The following is a 21,356-nucleotide window of genomic DNA, read 5'->3' as shown; positions in this document are numbered from 1 at the left end:
GACCCGTTTCACAACTAACGGCATGTCTGAAGTCAAGAATGTTACCATTTGTGTGGAGCCACGATCGGAACATGTAACTTAGTTCCCCTTGAAATCCGAAACTGAATGTACCGGGATAGGTAAAATGACACGTTCAACTTGTGGCTAAAAGCCCGTGCCATGCCATCGCGCATTGAAGCCATGGCACGCTTTTAAAACACACACAAGTGCTAAAAAAAAATAATGATCCTTGATGCCAGTATCACCAGTGCAAGCACCATGTAGCTGCCACACACAGCTCTGATGATGCACCTCAGCACGGGGCTCACAGCTGTTATTATTCACACAGCTCTGATGATGCACCTCAGGCACGGGCTCACAGCTGCTGTTATTCACACTGCTCTGATGATGCACCTCACGCACGGCTCACAGCTGTTATTATTCACACAGCTCTGATGATGCACCGCACGCACGGGGCTGACGCTGTTATTATTCACACAGCTCTGATGATGCACCTCACGCACGGGGCTGACGCAGTTATTATTCACACAGCTTTGATGATGCACCTCACGCACGGGGCTGACGCAGTTATTATTCACACAGCTCTGATGATGCACCTCGTTCCCACCAGGAGGATGGGTTTCACCCATCCCCCACTGAACTAATCGTGGATGCTAAATAGTACAGATAGAAGTTAGCCATCCCTAGGCCCCGTTCATACAAATCATGCTGACAGATGTATAAGGCTAAACATGTTCTGAAATCATGCCACAAAAGGAAAATGGCCATGGAATAGCAAAATGATTAAACCACTGTAAGCATCAGATACACAAGTTGAAGGAGAGAAATAAAATGCCTCACTGGAGAGGAAAAGGGTGGGTGCCTAGTGTGCAATGGTTACTGAACATTATATCTGTGTTACTGACAAACTGCACAACCCTTCTTCCAGCCAATCGAGTCTCCAAAAATGTACGTAAAGTACACAACTTTAGAGGTTTTTTCAAAGCAGTTTAGAAACATCTGCTCTAAAATTGTCCTGACTTGTTAATATTCTAAGCAATAGCGCATACTGCTGGGATAATTTATTACGTCACAACTTCATAAAGAGTAGTTCAATAAAAAGCGTGCAGCAGCAATCCAAATTAAAACAAATTTACAAACCTAGTCGGTCAGGCAAGTCCTATTGGCTTTATAAATGCTTGTTCAGTAATTTCTTATTGCTGAAATTTGGCAAGAAATCTATTTCATCACTAATCCCACCACACTAAGGTGTTCAATACAGATATTAGAGTGGCTGGTGGGGCGTGCAAAGCAATATGCTCGTTTTAAGTAGAATTTTAAAATAATTTCCAATGTCACTAAGGCCGGGATGCTGCAAGGAAGGTAGCAGAGGCTTCTACTGGCCCTCCCTTGGCACTCTACCCTACCCTCACTCCGGCTTGTTTGCTTCAGGTCAGTCCCCAAATAATTTGGATTTTATTGCTTGATTAATTTAAATGATTGAACATAAATAAACTAATAAAAGCATTCTTAAAAGAACATTTGTCGAATTTTTAAATGTTCTCTTATGGCTCCTATACTAAACCGTGGCTATTCGTGCAATAAAAGTGAAGTTGTACAGAGCAAGTGTTGGGAAGTATGACTCTACTCTGCTTCTTTATGGGTCCTCGATGACCTGAAAGTGCAGGGCACAAGCTCCTTTGCCTTATGGCAGGCACAAAAGGGATTGTTAGTCGCCTTGCTCATTTCTGACAGAGCCAACTTAATAAACTTGAGAAATCGAGGTCGGAGGTGCCATGCAAGCCAGCTTCTTCTGCTGAATTACAAGTTCGAATGTTTAGGCCTTTGAATACAAGTTTCAGCTAAAAAAGTGCTTCCTAATGGTAGCTTGTCCAGAAGCCTATAATACAGCACATCTACTGCAATCACTTTGCACACTTCACATATACATCAGAGAACACAGCACTAGAAATAACAGTCTTCAAAACACTGAAAATTATATAGCTGCAAACCAGCTACTGTTACATGTTTCGAGCACAGGCCAAGGAGGTGTTTATCTCCCCGCATAACCACTCATGCTTTGGCCAAATATTTGGTCAAAAACTGCACCATCATTATTTGTCTGTGCCTTCTAGAGAATACATGGTCGAGATAGCTCCAAAATGTGAAGAACTGTAATGTCAATCATGACAGAACTCTGGATGGTCTGTCAATGGCATAAGCGCTTTGTAGCCCGACTCACTACATTGAAAGTTAGAGTTTCCTTCAAAGTATTGGAAGGATTCACGCAAACCTCTGTTGACCTGGCTAACCCCTCCCAACAAATAAATGCCACTCTAATGTCCTAAACCACTCCAGAAACTCCAATTTACTTGCAACTACACCAGGAGAAGGTGGCAGCCCAGCTCAGGAAAGCCTAACCAGCACCAGTCCACAAGTTCAAGAAGTACTGTGCTGTCCTCAAATAATTCAGGACCCACCTCTTCCTCGAACTACTTTCGCCCTCAGGCAGCTAGACACCCATTCAGCGAGTCACCATATCCACAGACAACACAGCACGTTCATTACACATACTCAATTCTATAAACATAAATAAAGGATATCAAAAATTAGAGCCAGATGGCTTAAGTAGGAGGAGTCTAGGGCAAATTGTATGTTTTAAATGTCTTTAAGATATTGCAGAGTAAAACACGCATGCCAAGCTTCCATAATGATTGACAATTACAATGTGTATGTGAAAAGATCTACGCCCCAAGATAAAATATAATTGTATTCAGTATCAGATGTCTGTATCAAACTCAGACATCCATATCAAACCCCAGGGTCGGATTGGCAGAGTGGCCTGAGGCAAATGCCAGCTGGTCGGCTGTTTTTATTTTGCTTTTTTTAGCTGCAAATAAACTCCCAACATTTGCCTTGGTTGGTGGCACACAGCCCGAAAGGCTGCTGCAGGTGAAGAGCAGATGCCAGACCTCAGCATGACCCAGTACAGACCCTGGGTGCTCACTGTCATGTGCAGTAGGACAATGGACCAAACTGAGCCGGCACAGCATGTGGTGCGTCTCCCCCCATCCTGAGTCACTGAGCGGGACAATGAGGCCTCAGCGAGTGGCGAGGCTGTTTTTGAGCATCACAGCTAGCACTAGTGTAAGTGGAGATGAAGAAAAAGAGGGTTTGTGCGTGCAAAGAGACAGATTACAAATGGTGGCAATTTAAGAGGCTCTACTTTTGTCTCCAGCAGCAGACACATGAGCCTGAGGTGTTTGCTGCCATCTTGTCACCTTCAAAACTGCGAGGGGCCCCCGTTTTTAATTGAGAGAAAATATTTTTAAAAAAATAAGGCTAGCTATAAAACTGAGAAAAAAAAACTTTTGTGACAACTCAAAACAATCGTTTTTTTACAACAATACTGTGAAACACATTCATCCCTTGACAAAATGACAAAGGAAAGAGAGTAACAAAATGAAATGAGAGACAAAAAGAAAAGTGAGATATGCCAGGTGAAGAAGAATAGCAAAAAGAAGGGATTAAGATAGAGGAATAACTCCCCCGATACGAATGAAGCAACATTTTATGACAACTAATTATCCACAAGTGTGGCCCAGTTCTTCAATGGGTGCCCAGGCCTAATTTTGATCGTATTCCAACCATGTCAAACCCTTCCTTTTTAGATAGCGTTCTCCAAATCATTCTGGCACTGAAGAGAAATATCCGAATATGCCCGAACTCGTTTTTCTAGAATGGTCAAAAATGTATTTTGAGCTATGCATAACTGTTTTCACATTAAGATTTACGATAATCAACCGTCAGCCCTCTGTAATCCGTTTTCTTATAATTGTGTGCAACGGGTAAACTAATGTAAATGTCACTTCCTGTTTACAAAAACAAATAAATACTATAATTTCAAGATTTATGAATAAAGGTAACAATTTTTCTAAAACGTTTAAACGGTTAATGTTTTTTTACCACTGGAACCTCAGTTCACGCTGGAATGCTTAGCAACTCGTCTATTAGAGAGTCATAGAAGAAAGAAAAGAAGGGCACGTCTAGACAATAAATTGAAAGTGAGGCCGGGCCCACCAAAGTGACGATCATTTTAATTGTCAGTCATCTTTGACAGGAGAGAAGAACGTTATTTTTTTAATCGACGATGAGACGAGAGAACTTTATTTTGAATGAGACAAACGGTGAGAGAGACTTGGCCCTCTGAAATAAGACGTCATTCTGCATGTGGACAGTGGAAAGCACCATTCAATTGCATATCAAATGTTATCACATTTACAGCCGAATTTGCTGATTGAGTTTGTCTTTTTTCCAAGTATAAAACGTATATACACTCGTTAATAAGGTCCGCTTTTTTCCCTCTAAATCTTACAAAACGAGGGTACACATTTGAACATCGTTGCCTAGTTCAGAAAAGTAACCTTACGATGCAAATGTTAGAGTTTTAAGGGCGATGGGGATTTTCTTAAATACGCGAGCATGGTGCTTTTCCCTGTTGTTGCAGGGGTGTAAACAAAGCTTACAAGAAAGCCCTAAAGTGCAGGGGAGTTTACCTTGTGACTGGCCGGCCTGGCCCTCCGCGCTCCTCCTCAGTGGCGAGCTTTCTCTCTCTTTTCCGCCGTGCCTCGCTCGCACCGAGCAGGCGCGAGACCTAACAAGTACATGCAGCAGGGGGCGGAGAGCAGGGGGTCGGAGCGGGAAGAGCTGCTGGCGTGGGAGGGTGATTGATGGGCGGGGCAGCGCTGGGGAAGCCTGGCAAAAGAAAACAAGGAAGCTGCGCGCTGAGCGCTGCAGAATTGTGAACGCGCCCGGCCATCTGAATTCACTAACGGAGGCACCCTGACAGCTCCTAATTATAATTTATGTACTTCTTTGCGCGAGCACGCACGAAATATGCCCAAAATGGCGGAACAAAACTACATTTACCCTATCACTTCAAGCCTATTAAAACGAAAACACAGGGAAGACGAATCACTGACCAGATGACAGAAAACGCTAAGGAATGTCTGGAATTTCTCTCTCCAAGGCCCTAGGAGATACTTCTTCTTTTTCTCCTTTAACATTAGTTCTCGAAACTCCTCCCAGTTTCACTGGGAAGGAGTCCGAGCCCTAAAAAACAAGAGACAGCCAGGGAACCTGCAGACCGAGCCGGTGAGTCCCAGCATAACTGGATGCATTGCCGGCACCCATACTGTTAGCGGACCTAAGCCATGAGTGTGCACATCGGCTGTCTCAAAGAGACGCCGTGAGCGTGCACATGGCATGTCCGGGTGCCATCAGATGTGCACGCGTATGGTGCGAGCAGGCGTTGTGATAACGCCGCGAGCCGAGCTATACGCGTGCACAGCTGATGTCTTCAAGAGCGAGTGCACCCAAGCTGATGTCTTCAAGCGCGCATGCACCCATCCTGTCCCACATCGCTAAGCTAGGCGGCAACAATAGATCTCGCTTAAGCGAGCAGCGCATGGCACTGCATTGTTAGGCGATATCTAAAAAAGCTCTAGAGGGTAGGAACAAAAGGTGCCTCCTTGCACACTACAATGTTAACTCTCAGGGCTAAGTGTTCATTCCTTGGTGTTTCAATGTGTCTGTGCGCGCAGCTACAATGATAGTTTCTTAAAGTGGTGAATTAAGAGGGTTACCTCTGTCCCGTTTACCAGCAGTCCATGGTATGGGTGTCTAACAAAGCCGTTTTTTTTGTGTTAGTCAAGCAAAAAAGAGTTGTTGGTGAATGTGTGCTACATCACTCCTTCCAAAATTGCTATATGACTGTCTCTTTCTTTCATTTATGATATCTATGAGCTGAGATGACAGGCTGCATGGCTGAATAGGATCCGACTGTGCCCGCATGTAACTGCGAGAAATAGAACAAGTGTTCTGCTACCCTAAGGGTGGCACCCCGAGGTCTTTGTGATTCAACTGGGAGGCAGTGCCTCACACAGCTCGGGAGGAGAGACCTCCTCTACCCCACCCAAACAGGCTTGGCATAGGCGGCCAAGCAGTGTGGCAGTACCACCATCATATGGTCTGAAATCATTGGTAGGAGGTGGATAGTCCTGGGAGGAAACAGCGGCCAGCAGATTTTGCAAAACCAATGGCCAGGAGAGCATTCAGAACGGCCGGATCAACCTAGGGCACCTAGAGTTTTATGCGCAGGTCGGGGTGCATCTATCGAAAGGGTTGAAAGTTTTCAAGGCCAACCTAGGGGTAACCATGGCACTAGCAGGATGAACTTAAAAAAAAAAAGAAGAAATGAAAATCAACAAAGAGGATGGGGGAGCCGGATGGAGATGCAAGCCTCCCTTGCGGCATGGCGGCTAAGAAGGAGTACATATGTTGGTAAGGAGGCACACCGGCAGGGTGGTGTGGAGGAGGAAGGACACTCACTTTGGGATGCCTTACGGCAGGGTGAGTAGGCCGGGAGGGAGGAACAAGAGGAGACGGCAGGAGCAGCCCAGACCTGCCGAATGGCAGGGCACAAAATGGACAAACAAGGTAGTGAGTTGGGGCCTAATTCCAGGGAGAGGCTAGCCCCCCAACGCAATCAGCATGAAAACCAAAAGGGAACTTTATGACCCCATAAATTGCATGTATGATAGCCTGAACAAACTACGAGGTCTCACAAGTATGGTAGACAGATAACAGAACATGATTGTGATATATCAGAAATGACGTATGACCTGTCAGCCGTTGTGAGTTATGACCTGTCACACGATTTACAAGCCTATCAACATGATTTATGACCGCTAAATGGATCGATTGATGAACTATCATGTCTAAGATTTATGAGCTTGTCAAAATGATTTATGACATCCTGTGACATTGGTTCATGGCCTGATTATAGCCAGTGCTTAGTTTGTAAAAGGATAAGTGCTGGGGCTCTCATCGGGAGGCCATTGCAGATCGCACCTCACATAACCCATGCCAGCTGCCAATGACTGTACATACACAGCTACTAACCCTCACACTCCTACAAGTGTGAGAAGACAGACTATTCCAGGCCCCCAAAGCCAGAAGAATGGCTTGGGATGCTGGTATTGGTCATTGTTAATGTAAATTTAACAACTGCTGTTGCTGTGTTCATACCGAAATTAGCATGACAGCGCCACCATGTGGCAAACTGGCATAGCCCCGGTACTGGCAATAAGGTGACGGTGTGGAGCACCAGAGAGCACTGGCACAAGTTAAGCACTGGTCATAGCGCGTCATGACCACGGTACTGTAACGCAAAAAGTAATTTGTACATGTAATGCAAAATAAACTGTGGCCAACATATAGCTCAAGAAACAAGACACACACGTGCTTGTAGACTTATTGGAAAAAATATGTGAAGAATAACATGCATGGCAGTTTGGGAATGGGTCTGGTGCAGAGGTTATTCAGACAGACCTGTTCTGTCACTGTGTTTGATCAGTGTCTGTGAAAATATTATTGTGTGATAAGTGTATTTATTGAACTATGGTAGACCAACACTAACTGAATGACATTATTTCAATAACTGTACACAAAGCTTTGGCGTTGTGCATTAAGAAGGAAATGATTTAGCCCTAAAGTCTCCGAACTGTACACTATGCAAACCTGCACTCAAATCTTGGCTTCCCCAATTGGCCAAATAGTGTGATCCACAGCCTATCACTTAATTACACTATTTATCATTTTCCTTAACCATCCAGTGTGAAAGCACATTGAAATAATTCAATACACTGCCGGCAGGAATACGACCAGCCCCACCTTCAAAAGAATCTCAACAATCGATTACATATTCACATTTTCCCCTCTGGCAAATCACCTTCTGAACTTTGAAATAATATACTGAGAAGAGAGTGACCACAATCCCCTAGTCTTAACCCTGGACCTAAACCATCAGACAGCAGATAAAGGCCCGGGGTTAGGCACTTCAACAGGAGCTGAAACAAAGACACTAGTTGGAAGAATCAAATGGCGACTTTTGCATTCACCCAGGTGGTAAAATGGCTCCGCATCGGAATGAGCAGATACAAGAATCAACCCGGGGAACAACTCTTGATACAATGGGACACCATGACCAAGAATTGTTAGATGCTGTCTTGGGACACAGGGGTCACTCCACTCCTACTCAGCAACCACAAAGCCAGTCACAAAAACATTTTTTGAAACGGCACATTACTCCATCCAGGAAGAATTTAAAGAGGACCATTTGTCTTTGTAAACTCAATCCAACGAGTGGAAACCTAAAGACCGGTCACTAAAAGTCAGTGACGTTGGCCCTTTATATCCCTGTCTTGCTGCACCTATCTACACACTGCCGGACCAATACTGCCTGTCCACCCGGTAGCCACCCTAAAAGAACTTTGGTGGGTTACTGAACACCAAATAAACGGCAAGACAACAGCAACAACCCGCCTCATATCAGAAACGAAGGAACACAGACCTTACCTCAACTCTCCCATCACTCTTACACTCTTTCTGCCCCCAGGGCCTGACCTCATGTTGGCAGCCAACCAACCCCTAAAGCAGCGGCTTGACCTTGCTGCCAGTCTCGTCCACCACTACAACCCACCCCGACCCCTGTGGTAGCGTAACACACCTAGCCCTAAAGGAACTAGCCCCACTTCCAACTTAGACCAAATGCCTTCTATCACAACAACCCCCTCACACTGAACTACTTAAAACTGCAGTGCCCGAACTCCTTCTCAATTAGTTTCCCCACCCAAAGCAAAAAAAAAACTCAAACATAAACTGATTAGACAATACCCAGAATCACTATTTTCTGACATATATCTATATATAAAAATGGATCTCATTTTTCACACGGAAAGACACGAAAAGTGGAATTCCATCCTCAGATCACAACTCCACATTACCAAAACTATCAATACTCCCTATAGCTGCAAACTATCATTCTATATCTCTAACCGCATGACGCGGAGCGGTAACACCTCTGTGACCATCTACTCCAATGGCACAGTCCTGATCCAAGCTAACAATGATAACCTTGAGGCATTTGACTCCCTCTTCCCCTCACTTTGTACTGCCCCCTCTCACACACATCTCCCCCACACAACCCACCCCTTCTACCTGGGCAACCGGACCCCCCAGCTGAAGACACACCGTTCCTGCTCTTTTAGAAATGGGATTTCTGGTTGGCTAAGGCTTGTGCCAAAGCCAGGCAGAGACCACCACTCTAGTCAGGGCAAGGGAGTTACACGCCACGATAACCCCTGCTCACCCCCTTGGTAGCTTGGCATGAGCAGTCAGGCTTATCCCGGAGGCAATGTGTAAAGCGTTTGCGCAACACACACACACAGCAGCAACACACTAGGCACACCACAAAAAAAGGAACTCCACACAAGGTTATATAGATCAGTTGACTGGGGGTGAGTGTTTGATTTGCTCAAATGCTCCATCCATCATCCCCTTTTGTATCGCTTTGTTCGCCCTAAGTGTGGCAGGGTATGCTCAGACGTGAGTCCCTTGCTCACTTGGCCACTGGATCCAAGATAGCCTGGCTGATGAGGATTATGAATCCGAAACCGGTCCCAGGATGCTTGTTTCCGGTCCAGGGAAGACATGGCTTGGCAGTTCGGCTGGACTGTTCCCATGAGGCACAGGGTCAGACTGATTTGCATATGGTCATGTCTGAACTGGGGTGGCTGAGTGGGCTAAAGAATGGTGATGGATTAAACCCAGATCAGTTGACTGGGGGTGAGTGTTTGATTTGCTCAAATGCTCCGTCCATCGTCCCCTTTTGTATATATAAAAATAGCCTTTGTATTACAATAAACACATTAGATCATAACATATACACTGTGCCAACTGGCACTGGGAAGTATTTACAGGGAATAATATACACCTGACAGGGCCACGTGGGCCACTGTCAGGATCAGCACTTAGTAGATATAGTAGATGTAGAACATAGAATAACTGTAGCACCAAATAACAATTGTAGAACACAACCAGTAACCACTGGTAAAAGGTAGGAACACACTACGCAATACTAATCACCTTAGGCAAAGGTCACGCAGTGAAGCATAAACTGACTAGTATAAACCATACTAGGCAAAACAACCTCCTAATCATAAAACACTGGTAGCGGTATCAAGCAGGATGCATAAATACATTACGCACAAATCATCATAAACACAGTGCGCACCAGGCAGGGGCACAACACAGGAAAATTGTCCCCAGGCCAACTGGCCTCTCACAGGGCTCCAACGCCCTATGTCCAAAATAGTCAGGGCTGGCTGCGCACGCAGCCAAGAGCAACAACGCAAAAGAACAGGCCTAAACGTGGCAGGTGCCCACTAAATGCTGGGCAGCTGGGGATGGATGAGCAAAGGAGTGTGTCTCACTCCTACCTACAATCTTGCCCCCCCAAAGAACGGTGCACCTACACGGTGCAGCTGCCCACTACTTGTTGGGCAGCTGGAGGTGCTTATGGGAGGCCCGGGCTCCTAGTGGCCCTCAAACCAAATGTGCCAACTGTGGGAGCCTCCCGGGGCTCGGGAGATAACTAGGGCCCCTAAGCACTCTGGGGCACAACACGGGGCGAGGACACGGGCCCCTCTGGCCCTCCACACAATTATGAGCTCGTAGGAGCGGCCCACTGGCAGACAGGGCTGCTCTGTCTCAGGACCCCACACTGGAGTTTCTTAAATCAATCGTTCCCCCCATGTTAGAGCGGCCCGCTCACCACATAGGCCAGGTTTGGACCGGATCAGCAGGTTTCCACACGCGAAGCCCCCCAGCCCTTCTTCACTCACCGGGCGGCTCTCGGGGGACTCCAACCTTTCTCCGCTGGTCTGCCAGATCAGCAGCCACCCTTTGCTGCTTGGGTCTCTGGGGGCAGGCTTGTCGGAGGCGCCTCCTCCGCGATCAATGGCTGCCGTCAGTCGAGCCCCTCAGTTGCGAGGCAACGTCCGTGGTTGGGACCAATCCCAGCACGGCGGCCTCGTGACTTTAGAGGCAGCAAGTTTAGGGATTCCTAGGCCAGCGGCGGTGATGCAGGGTGGGCACCCGTCCCTAAGCACAGAGTCCCTGGTGGGGGGTATCTAAAGACGGCAGATCTGCGGCGTGGGCACCCACGCAGCAAATAGGCACAAGTGCGGGGGAATCTCCACGCCGGGGATCCCCTCGCTCAGAAGGATTGCAGCCTTGTGCTGTTGTGGAGGTCAGAAGCGCTGCTCCTCTGGGGCAGCCCAACCACGGCGCTCCTCAAATAAAGCACTCCCTTGGAAAACAAAGCGCCTCTACAACAATAGAAAGCAAAGAGCTCCTCAGGAAAATAAAGCGCTTCCCAGGATGAAAACTAAAGGGCTCCCAGGCGCAACAGCCCCACAGTCCAGGGAAAGTCTTGCAAAATGCAGGGGGCAAAGGCTGGGCCCAGGGGCCAGCTCACAGAGCCCTCCATCAGGGAGGCAGTCCCCAGTGGCGGTTCCTCCTGGTGCCCAGCAGCAGCAGCAGGTCCCCCTCAAGTCAGGAACAAAAGAGAACATTTTACATGGGGTCATAGCCCCTTCTTATACCCACATTTCCTTTTTTACAAACTGTAGGGCAAGGGGAGAACCAGTTACAACCAGTAACTGGTTCTGGAGCACTTTGTTTTGCTCAGCCCCTCTACCTATTCAGAGGACAGGCTAGGGACATCAGACGCACCACAGGAGGTGGAGCCAGCATTGTGTAGGGAAGGCACAGCCCTATTCAGGTCCCAGGTGCAACTCCTCCCTCCCATCTACATGCAAATCTTCCTATTCACCACCGGGCAGAACCATCCTGGCTCCTGGAGCCAGGCACACCAGCCAGCCCATGTCAATCACAAGTCAGACAGGCAATTCACATTCACTGCACACAGAAATGCCAACTTCTAAAAGTGGCACTTCTCCACTAGACACATTGAATCTGCACACACCATTGCATAGCATTTATTCTCACGAGCTCGCACATACCAAACTCGCCCCTGCACTCCTCTCACACTAGGAATTACCATGGATAAATACATCCCCCATGCATTCCGATGGGAGGGCAGGCCAATCTCACCACACGCATTCAGATTGTGCAAACACTTTACACTGGGACACAGTGTAAAAGTGCGCAGAAGCCAAAAACAACTAACATCAGGTCACATTTAAAAACAAAAAGTTTAGGGGTGAACCTGCCAAAACGGCCAGGTCCAACATGCGCCCTCTATCAAAAACCCCTGCTCTCCGCTACGAGAGACCACCCGCACCTCTGGCGCCAAGAACATGGCTCCCCCTCCCCCGTCTGATTGTCCCCTCGAACAGCCCCCCGCTCATAACCTCCTCCAAATAACACCGATCGACCACAATTCACAGTCAAAGACTTCCAACCACCTTCCTATACCCACTTGCAAAAGAACGCAGTTGCCACAACATGACCCCCCTCCCCCCAAGCCCACGACCCATCTCAAAGCAGCCCTCACGGACATCACAATAACTACTAGACGGCAACACAACATCGTTAGGCCTTCTCACCCTAGGGAGGACCCACCCAGAAGAGAAGGGGCAGCGTCTCTCCCTGCTTGACAGCCAATTAGCAACTATATTACAGGGCTTTAACGAAATCCTAACCAACCTCGCTAAGCTTCGCAAGTCCTCCAAAAATCCCCACTGTACTCCCACCATCTCCAACCCCACACACCAAAGGCTCCCCAAGGCTACACAACATCGCCACAATGTCCAGAAACTGATATTGGACTATTACACAAAGGATTCGGGTGACAAATAACTCTCCCCTCAAAAAATAAAAGGGAGAAGACAAGAACTTGGAGCGGTGTCGTAATGGTCACTCTATACATTGGTAACGGCAAGCACACTACAGGAGCCCACAGTAATTCCTCTAGAAGGACAGCCACCTCTGAGATAAGAACACAAGACACTGGAATTCGCAATAGCACCTAACTTACCTCCAACCTCAAATACTATAAATTGGCACCAGCACTTTATCCTACTTTTCTGCGTTTCAAAGAAAGTTTACAAACAGGCTATTCCGTTTAAATACTCTCACACCAGCTTTAGTCTTTAGGAGTCTACAGAGCACATGCACTCTATCTCAGAGAAACAATTGTGGGCTAATAAATCTCTTGCTGCTAAAGGGCTAGGGATAAGCAACGGAGTTCGGATGGGAAGAATTCATCAACCTTGGGCATTGCTCTACACTAAACCCAAGTCAGACTGATCCTTATAAATGGAGTCGAAATCGTTAGGACTAACCGTCCTGCTTCAACCAAAATGTTTAATGAGATGCCAGTGATATTGACTTTTAAATGTAATTGTGATTCTAAGTAACTGTATTTGCTCGATTTTATAGGTATGCAATGGTTTTAAATAACTTATGCAAATAAATAAATACAACAATACACTGCCTGTGCTCTACAAAAAACTCACGTATGTATAGTTAGTATAACATAATCTTGCTTCACATTTAATAGCAATATAAATATCTAAATAGAGAGCATGACAAAGTGACACATTTTGGGTAACTAGTGGAAAAGCGGTCAGGTTTAAAAAAAAAAATGTACTTCAAAAGAAATAACCGCATGCACTTAATGGAGACAGTGATAAATGGTGAAAATACATTTTAAAATGATGAAAAGTATATTTTTCCGTTTGTAAAGCCGTTATTATATTTTTCATTAAAAAAATTCCCGATTTTAATCTTTTGGTAGCGCAGCCTTTCTCCTTGACTTTAGTGGACACCTAGACAAGCCGCTGTGGGTTTAGGAAGCAGAAACGCAGATGTTTAGCTTGCGTATATTAAACCCACGCCCTTAATTCCATCGATCTCGCCCCTTTGAGAGTCCCCCTCCCCCCCAAGGTTTTGCATTCCACTGAAAGCCCTGAGCAGCACCATCGATTTATTTATTTAGCACATTTTTATAAAGCGCGTTCATTACCCGAAGGTGTCAGAGCGCTGAACAATAGAGCCAGTTACGATACAAGAGAACAGTGGAAACGTAATACAACATTACAAACTAAAAGTGAAGGTTACATAAACACAAAATCCAACAAAACACGCAGTAGAGAGGAATGTACAGGGGGGGGGGGGGATTACAATGAGTGCCTCAGTACACTTGGACGGGCTGACTCAAAGCGCTGGGAAATCCCACTTCTTACCTCCTTGGTGTGACCAAAGAACCAGTGTTTGGGGGGTCCGGGGAAACTTGCAAAACCTGCAGCCAGCTTCCTATTATGCAGATAGAGTGTGACCGCTTTCAGCAACAACCCGGCGACGCACAGCAAGGCAGCGGCTTGAAGCACCCCGCTCACGTCCAGGGACATCCCGAGGGCGCTCAGAGCGGACGCCATGAGGTTGCCGTTCTCTCTTTCGTGATTCCTTCTGATTTCTCCCGTATTGTATCTTACAAAGTAAGAGAGAACAGGGTCAATGGGAGGGCTGAGTTTGAATCGCACAGATGATGGCTTTTCATTCATATGGTTCTTCTCACGTACAGTAAGCAAGATTAGGCTCAGGCACAGCGCCACCTGCTGGAATTTTGAAACGGATCTCCCCAACGTTCCATTTTACTAACAAATACAATAACTTTAATATAGCACGTTTTTTGTCCAATATATACAATTATGCTCCGTGTTTCTTTCGAAATTCCCCACATTTTGTCGCACATTTCTACAGGAGCCGGTCTCTTTTATAGATGCATGCATGGGGAGATGGAACACCCACCTGCCAACGCTTTTCTTTTTTTTTTACGTAGGATCGACATTTTGTTTTAAAACGTGTCAGGTCTGGCCATTCGGTAATTATACCGCTGCAGTATTATAACAGCACAATCTCAAACCCCAGCTTGAGAAGATTTCAGGAAGTGCCATCCTAAATGGATCACGGTTACTTTAGTGCCAATATCAGCAACACTCCCCATCCCACACAGCAATATCATTAGGAAATAAACGACACAACAACTTGTTTGTAGAGAAAATTGCTGAAGGTTTATTTGCCTAACAAATATGGCAAACATAGTGGGTTATATTACGGGCGATCCAATGGCAGGCAGCCCCTCTGCCGCCTGCCCACCTGATAGGTATATATATATATATATATATTCACTGAAAAAACCATAGGTTATAGACCATATATAGTTAGGAATTAGCATTTAAAAAACCTTATTTTACTCACACAAAACCATTGAAATTCCATATATAGTTAGTTGCACTAACTATATATTGCGCACCCGCAATCCACTGCTGATCATGTCACATATTACATCATTCATGACATGGTCAGTGACATCACTGATGACATCACTGATGACAACATCCAGTGATTATGTGTTTCTGTAAAGTTTAAATATGTTTTACATATTGAAGAATGAGTGGATGTATAAGTGTCTGAATGAAGGTTTTAGTAGGTGCGTGATTGACTGTATGAGTGAGTGATTAAATGCGTCTTACTGAATGCACGGGTGTTGGACAGGCCGCATGGTCGGGCTGCCCCCTCCCCACAATGGGACCTGGACCCTGGCTCCCCCTGCATCCCCAGCCAGAGTCCCCGACAACCACCCGAAGTACACTGCAATTCCTCACCCACAAGACACCAGCTCCGAACCCAGCTGGCCCGGGTCACCATCCACACCACGGCCTCGGCCCAGCCGCCATCTTGGGCCACTACAGCACGAGGCCGCGTGGCCTCAACTCGACCCTCACCCTGGGCCCGGCCGGGCCCGACATCGAGGCACCAACCTCCCCCCGGGAGGCAGAGTGACCACTTGGCGAGTCAATGGGAGAAAGGAATCGTCAACGGCTCTCCTCCGCCAGGTGTCGATCACCCCCGGCCGCCTGGGCGCTGGCTCCACCCCCCTGCTGGGTGTCTGGACTCCCTCATCCCGGACCTCCCGGCCCCCCAGGCGCGAGGGTCCGGACATCAAAGGGGACCAGACCTATAACTGGGGCAGGACCAGACCAGGAAACCAGTTGTATCCTGGAGTCGAGAGACCCGAGAAGAACTCATCTGTGACTGGCCTGCTGGCGCTGCCGCGGCCCTCTGCCTCGTGAAACCATCGTCTTGGCCTGCTGGCGCTGCCGCGGCCCTCTGCCTCGTGAAACCATCGTCTTGGCCTGCTGGCGCTGCCGCGGCCCTCTGCCTCGTGAAACCATCTTGGCCTGCTGGCGCTGCCGCGGCCCTCTGCCTCGTGAAACCATCGTCTTGGCCTGCTGGCGCTGCCGCGGCCCTCTGCCTCGTGAAACCATCGACTTGGCCTGCTGGCGCTGCCGCGGCCCTCTGCCTCGTGAAACCATCGACTTGGCCTGCTGGCGCTGCCGCGGCCCCCTACCTAGGGAGATTATTATCTTGGCCTGCTGGCGCTGCCGCGGCCCGATCCACAGACACTCCAGCTCGAGGATTGTGAGCTCGCCTCTTACCACTACCTGTACCGATCCGGTACCAAGACTGTCCCGCTACCCCCTTTCCCTACAGAGACTAGAAGTGAGAGGACCCCCGGGTCCGAGATATCCTGTATCGCTGATATCCTTGCCTTCAGAACCTTATATAAAGCATTGAACTCGACTTGGTGTGGTGCCTGTTTGTGGGGAGGGAGGTAACTTGTCTGTACGATCACCGGAGACGGTCCCCCTCGGGGATCTCTCCCTCAGTATCCGGCCGACCCTCAGGGTCCCCGTCTAACATTGGTGGCAGCGGCGGGATCCGAACCTACGCATAATCGTACAGAAAGTCACCCGACCCACGACACACGACCACCATGACAACAGAGAGCGGAACAACGGAGAAATTCCAGATGGAAAAATTGGAAGATTACAACCACCGAGAACTGAAGCAATATTGCATGGAACTTGGTCTCCCAACCACGGGTCTGAGTACGAAGGAAGACTTCAAACGAGCCCTAGAAGCCTGGGCGGAAACGGGTACGGCCGTACCCCGAACACAAACAACCGAGACGAGCCCCGCACCAACTAAAGAAAGAGCGGGTCTCTCCCTGGAAGAGATCCGAGAAAGAGAAAAAACCAGACTCCACGAATTAGAACTAGCCCGACTTCGCTTGGATGGAGAACTCAAGCTGGCAGAACAAAAAATAACCCTGGAACACTTACGGCTCAGGGAAGAGCGAGAAGACAAGCAAAGACAGAGAGAGCTAGAGGAAAAGAAACTAGAGTACGAACATGAGCGCAATCTCAAAACACTGGAGGTCCAGAAACAGAATAAAGACCTCGGGCTCCCCGAACGACCGACCCCGTCTGCCTCGACCGAACCCAAGGTTCACATCCCCAAAGATGTCATCCGGGAATACCACAAGAACGATGATATACAGCAGTGGTTTAAAGCCTATGAGGTGGCAATGACCTCCCACCGGATTCCCCGAAGCGATTGGGGAGCCGGATTATGGGGGAGGTTTGTCAACGAAGGGCGGGACGCCCTGCTACAACTCCCGGACCAGCTGATGACCTCCTACGACCACATGAAGGCCGCCCTCCTCACTCGATACGGGCTCACACCGGAGATGTACCGCCAACGGTTCCGCGACTGCAAACGGATTCCGGGTACAACTTGGGTGGAGTACGTGAACTTTTTTAGCCGAGCCTTCGAGGGGTGGATCAAGGGCAACAAAGTAACCACCTACGAACAACTCTTTGACCTTATCGTATGGGAGCACCTGTCGAACAACTGCTTCGTGGAGCTCCGGCAACACCTCCTGGACAGTAAGCTAACCGACCCTCGACAACTAGCCGTCGAAGCCGACCGGTGGGAAAGCACCCGAGTTGGCAGGAACGCACCCAGCGAATTATCCAGACCGTATCGCCCCCGAGGGGGAGGAGGAAGTCAGGGTCGGGGGAGAGACCCGGCCCCTCGTCACCCCCCAGAAACCCCTCGACCCCGGTTGGCCGAGGAAGCCCTGCCGTCCGGGCCGGTTTCCGGGCCAACATTACGTGCCACAGGTGCCAGCGACCCGGCCACTACGCCAGTGATCCCAATTGCCCAAAGAATCCGAACACTACCCCCCGCCAAGTTGCAGCGGCGGCCCTAGGGGAAGAACTAATCCCGGAAGACCAGGAAGAGTACGAGACCGATCCCTCTGAATGGGCACCCGCCGCCATGGCACTGGTCTGCTTAGGGGAGAGAGACATGATTCCGCGGGCCCCCCTTCCCGCCAACACCCAGAAGTACGGTCAATGGGTCAACATTAATGGCCGCCGGGCGGAAGCCCTCCGCGACACCGGGGCCAGTGTAACGGCGGTCCGACGCCACCTCGTCACTCCAGACCAAATCTTGCCGAACATTCTTTTGCCTATGCCACATGGCCTGCGTCCCCTTCGAGTGGGGAGGAGTAACAGGGATGTTAAAAGTAACTGTCCGCGATGATGCCCCCGTGGACTGCCTCCTAGGAAACGACCTTGAAAGCTCTCCCTGGGCAGCTGTCGAACGGAGGGAGCACCTGGGGATGCTCGGCCTCCCCGAATGGGTCTGCGTCACGACCAGGTCCATGACCGCCCGCGCGGTCCCCAGTCCAGAAGAGCCCGAGTGGCCAGAACCTCCTCCCGCGCTCATCCCCGAGGAGGCCGCCCCAGAAGCCAGTCCATTGACCCAAACCGAAGAAGGATCCGACCAGCTTCGGGACGTCCCTGACCTGGCACAATGGCGGCAGGAGGGAGGCCCCACGCAGGAACAATTCCGGGCCGAACAGAAAACCTGTCCCTCTCTCGAAGGACTCCGGCAGCAAGCCCTGGCCCAGAGCACCGGGGATACCTCGGGGGCTCACTGGATCTACTGGGACCAAGACCTGCTCTACAGCGAGCAGAAAGTTGCAGAACTAGGGGCCAGTCGGGTGCTGGTGGTGCCCCTTCGCTTCCGAGGCTTCCTCCTGAACTTAGCCCACGATGTCCCCCTTGCCGGACACCTGGGGCAGGATAAAACCTACGACCGCCTGGTGACCCATTTTTTCTGGCCCCACATGCGGAAGGATGTCACCAACCACTGCAAGGCCTGTTCCACCTGCCAGGCCAGCGGAAAAAGTGGCCGAAAAATCAAAGCACCGTTACAACCCTTTCCTGTCGTCACCACCCCGTTTGAACGAGTGGGAATAGACATTGTGGGGCCCCTCGACCCTCGAACCGCCCAAGGACACCGGTTCATCCTGGTCCTTGTAGACCACGCCACCCGCTATCCCGAGGCCATCCCTCTTCGGACCGTGACGGCCCCCGTGGTGGGCCGGGCCCTGATGGGGATCTTCTCCCGGGTGGGATTCCCCCGGGAGGTCGTCAGTGACAGGGGCACGAACTTTATCTCCAGATATATGAAGTCCCTCTGGCAACAATGCGGGGTCACCTACAAATTCACGACCCCCTATCACCCGCAAGGAAACGGACTGGTCGAGAGATTCAACCGCACCCTCAAGGGGATGATTATGGGTCTAGAAGAACCCCTTCGACGCCAGTGGGACGTGCTACTTCCCTGCCTCCTGTTTGCCTATCGGGAGGTCCCGCAGAAGTCCCTCGGCTTCAGCCCCTTTGAACTCCTGTACGGGCACCCCGTCCGGGGCCCCCTCAGCCTAGTCAAGGAAGGTTGGGAGCAGCCTCCCCAGAAAACTCCCCCGGACATCTACAGGTATCTCCTGGCTCTCCGCAACCAGACCCGGCGGTTCCGAGACGCCGCCAAAACCAACCTCGAGGCCAGTCAGGAGGACATGAAGAGGTGGTACGATCAGCACACGTCCTCCATTGAGTTCGAACCTGGACAACAGGTCTGGGTGATGTCCCCGGTTGAGCCCTGTGCACTCCAAGACAGATGGTCCGGGCCCTTCAAGGTGATCGAACGCAAGGGGCCCGTCACCTATTTAATCGACATGGAGACTGCCCGGAACCCCCTACGGGTCCTCCATGCCAACAGGCTCAAACCCCATTTCGTGCGATCCGAACTCAGCCTCCTGATGGCTACCGATAATGGGACAGAAGAAGACTCTGAGCCCCTTCCGGACTTACTGAGGGCCCTCGAGCAGGATGGCTCAGTGGAAGGGGTCCAGCTCTCCGAGGCCCTGTCCCAGGAGCAACACCAAGACTGCCAAACGCTCCTGAGGCAGTTCGCCTCCCTGTTCTCCCTCACCCCCGGAGTCACCCCCTGGTGCCTCCACGATGTGGACACCGGGGATAGCCCTCCTATTCGACACCGAGCGTACCGCGTACCAGACCGGGTACGAGCCTGCATCCAGACCGAGGTGTCCAAAATGCTGACCCTAGGAGTGATCGAACCCTCAGACAGTCCCTGGGCGAGCCCAGTCGTCCTAGTTCCCAAGGCAGCTGCCCCGGGCGTTGCCCCTGAGCTCCGGTTCTGCGTGGACTATCGGGGGCTGAATGCAGTTACCCGGACCGACGCTCATCCCATCCCCCGGGCAGACGAGCTAATTGACCGGATGGGGGCCGCCCGCTACCTGAGCATCTTCGACCTAACAGCGGGCTACTGGCAGATCGGCCTCACCCCTAGGGCCCAAGAACGATCCGCCTTCTCTACCCCAGACGGGCACTACCACTTTAAAGTCATGCCCTTCGGCATGAAAAACGCCCCGGCAACGTTCCAACGGCTGGTAAACCAGGTACTGGCGGGCCTGGAAGGCTTCAGCGCCGCCTACCTGGACGACATTGCTGTGTACAGCCACCAGTGGACCGACCACCTCCGCCACCTGCGGGAGGTTCTACACGCCCTCCAGCAAGCCGGGCTCACCATCAAAGCCAGCAAGTGCCAGGTGGGCCAAGGGTCCGTGACCTACCTAGGACACCAAGTGGGAAGCGGGCTGGTGGCCCCTCTCCAACTCAAGATTGCTGCCATCCAGGCCTGGCGACCCCCTACGACCCAAACGGAGGTCCGGGCCTTCCTGGGGCTCACCGGATACTACCGGCGGTTCATGAAGGACTATGGCAGCATCGTGGGGCCTCTCACGGAGCTCACCTCCAAAAAGAGCCCCAAAACCGTCAACTGGACCCCGGACTGCCAATCGGCCTTCGAAAAGCTAAAGACCGCCATGTGCACGGCCCCCGTGCTCCAGGCTCCCGACTACAGCCGGGAATTCATTGTGCAGACGGACGCCTCCGATCATGGTGTGGGGGCCGTCCTCTCCCAACTCAACGCCGAAGGGATCGACCAGCCAGTGGTCTTCATCAGCAGACGCCTATTGCCCCGAGAACAGCGCTGGAGCACCATTGAGAGGGAGGCCTTCGCCGTAGTCTGGGCACTCAAGAAGCTCCGGCCATACCTCTTCGGTACCCACTTCCGGGTGCAAACAGACCACCGACCCCTGCAATGGCTGATGCAAATGCGGGGGGAGAACCCGAAGCTGCTACGCTGGTCCATCTCCCTGCAGGGGATGGACTTCACGGTGGAACATCGTCCAGGCCAGGACCACGCCAACGCCGACGGCCTGTCAC

The 21,356-nt window shown here is 50.2% G+C and overlaps 1 protein-coding gene across 1 annotated transcript in view; it reads right to left on the bottom strand.

The window, feature by feature from the left end:
- LOC144800004 (cytochrome P450 4B1-like) overlaps positions 1 to 14,402 on the bottom strand; it is a 334,268-nt gene extending 319,866 nt beyond the window's left edge. The window contains exon 1 of the mRNA XM_078671647.1: positions 14,094 to 14,402. Within this exon, the coding sequence (XP_078527773.1) occupies positions 14,094 to 14,285 (192 nt within the window). The 5' untranslated portion in view covers positions 14,286 to 14,402. The remainder of the gene's footprint in view (positions 1 to 14,093) is intronic.
- Between the last annotated feature and the right edge of the window lie 6,954 nt (positions 14,403 to 21,356).

The sequence above is a fragment of the Lissotriton helveticus genome, chromosome 1_2, assembly GCF_964261635.1.
Source record: "Lissotriton helveticus chromosome 1_2, aLisHel1.1, whole genome shotgun sequence".
NCBI classification, from domain to species: Eukaryota; Metazoa; Chordata; class Amphibia; order Caudata; family Salamandridae; genus Lissotriton; species Lissotriton helveticus.
Note: the sequence above shows the minus strand (reverse complement) of the source record. Positions and strands in the feature narration are given on the sequence as shown.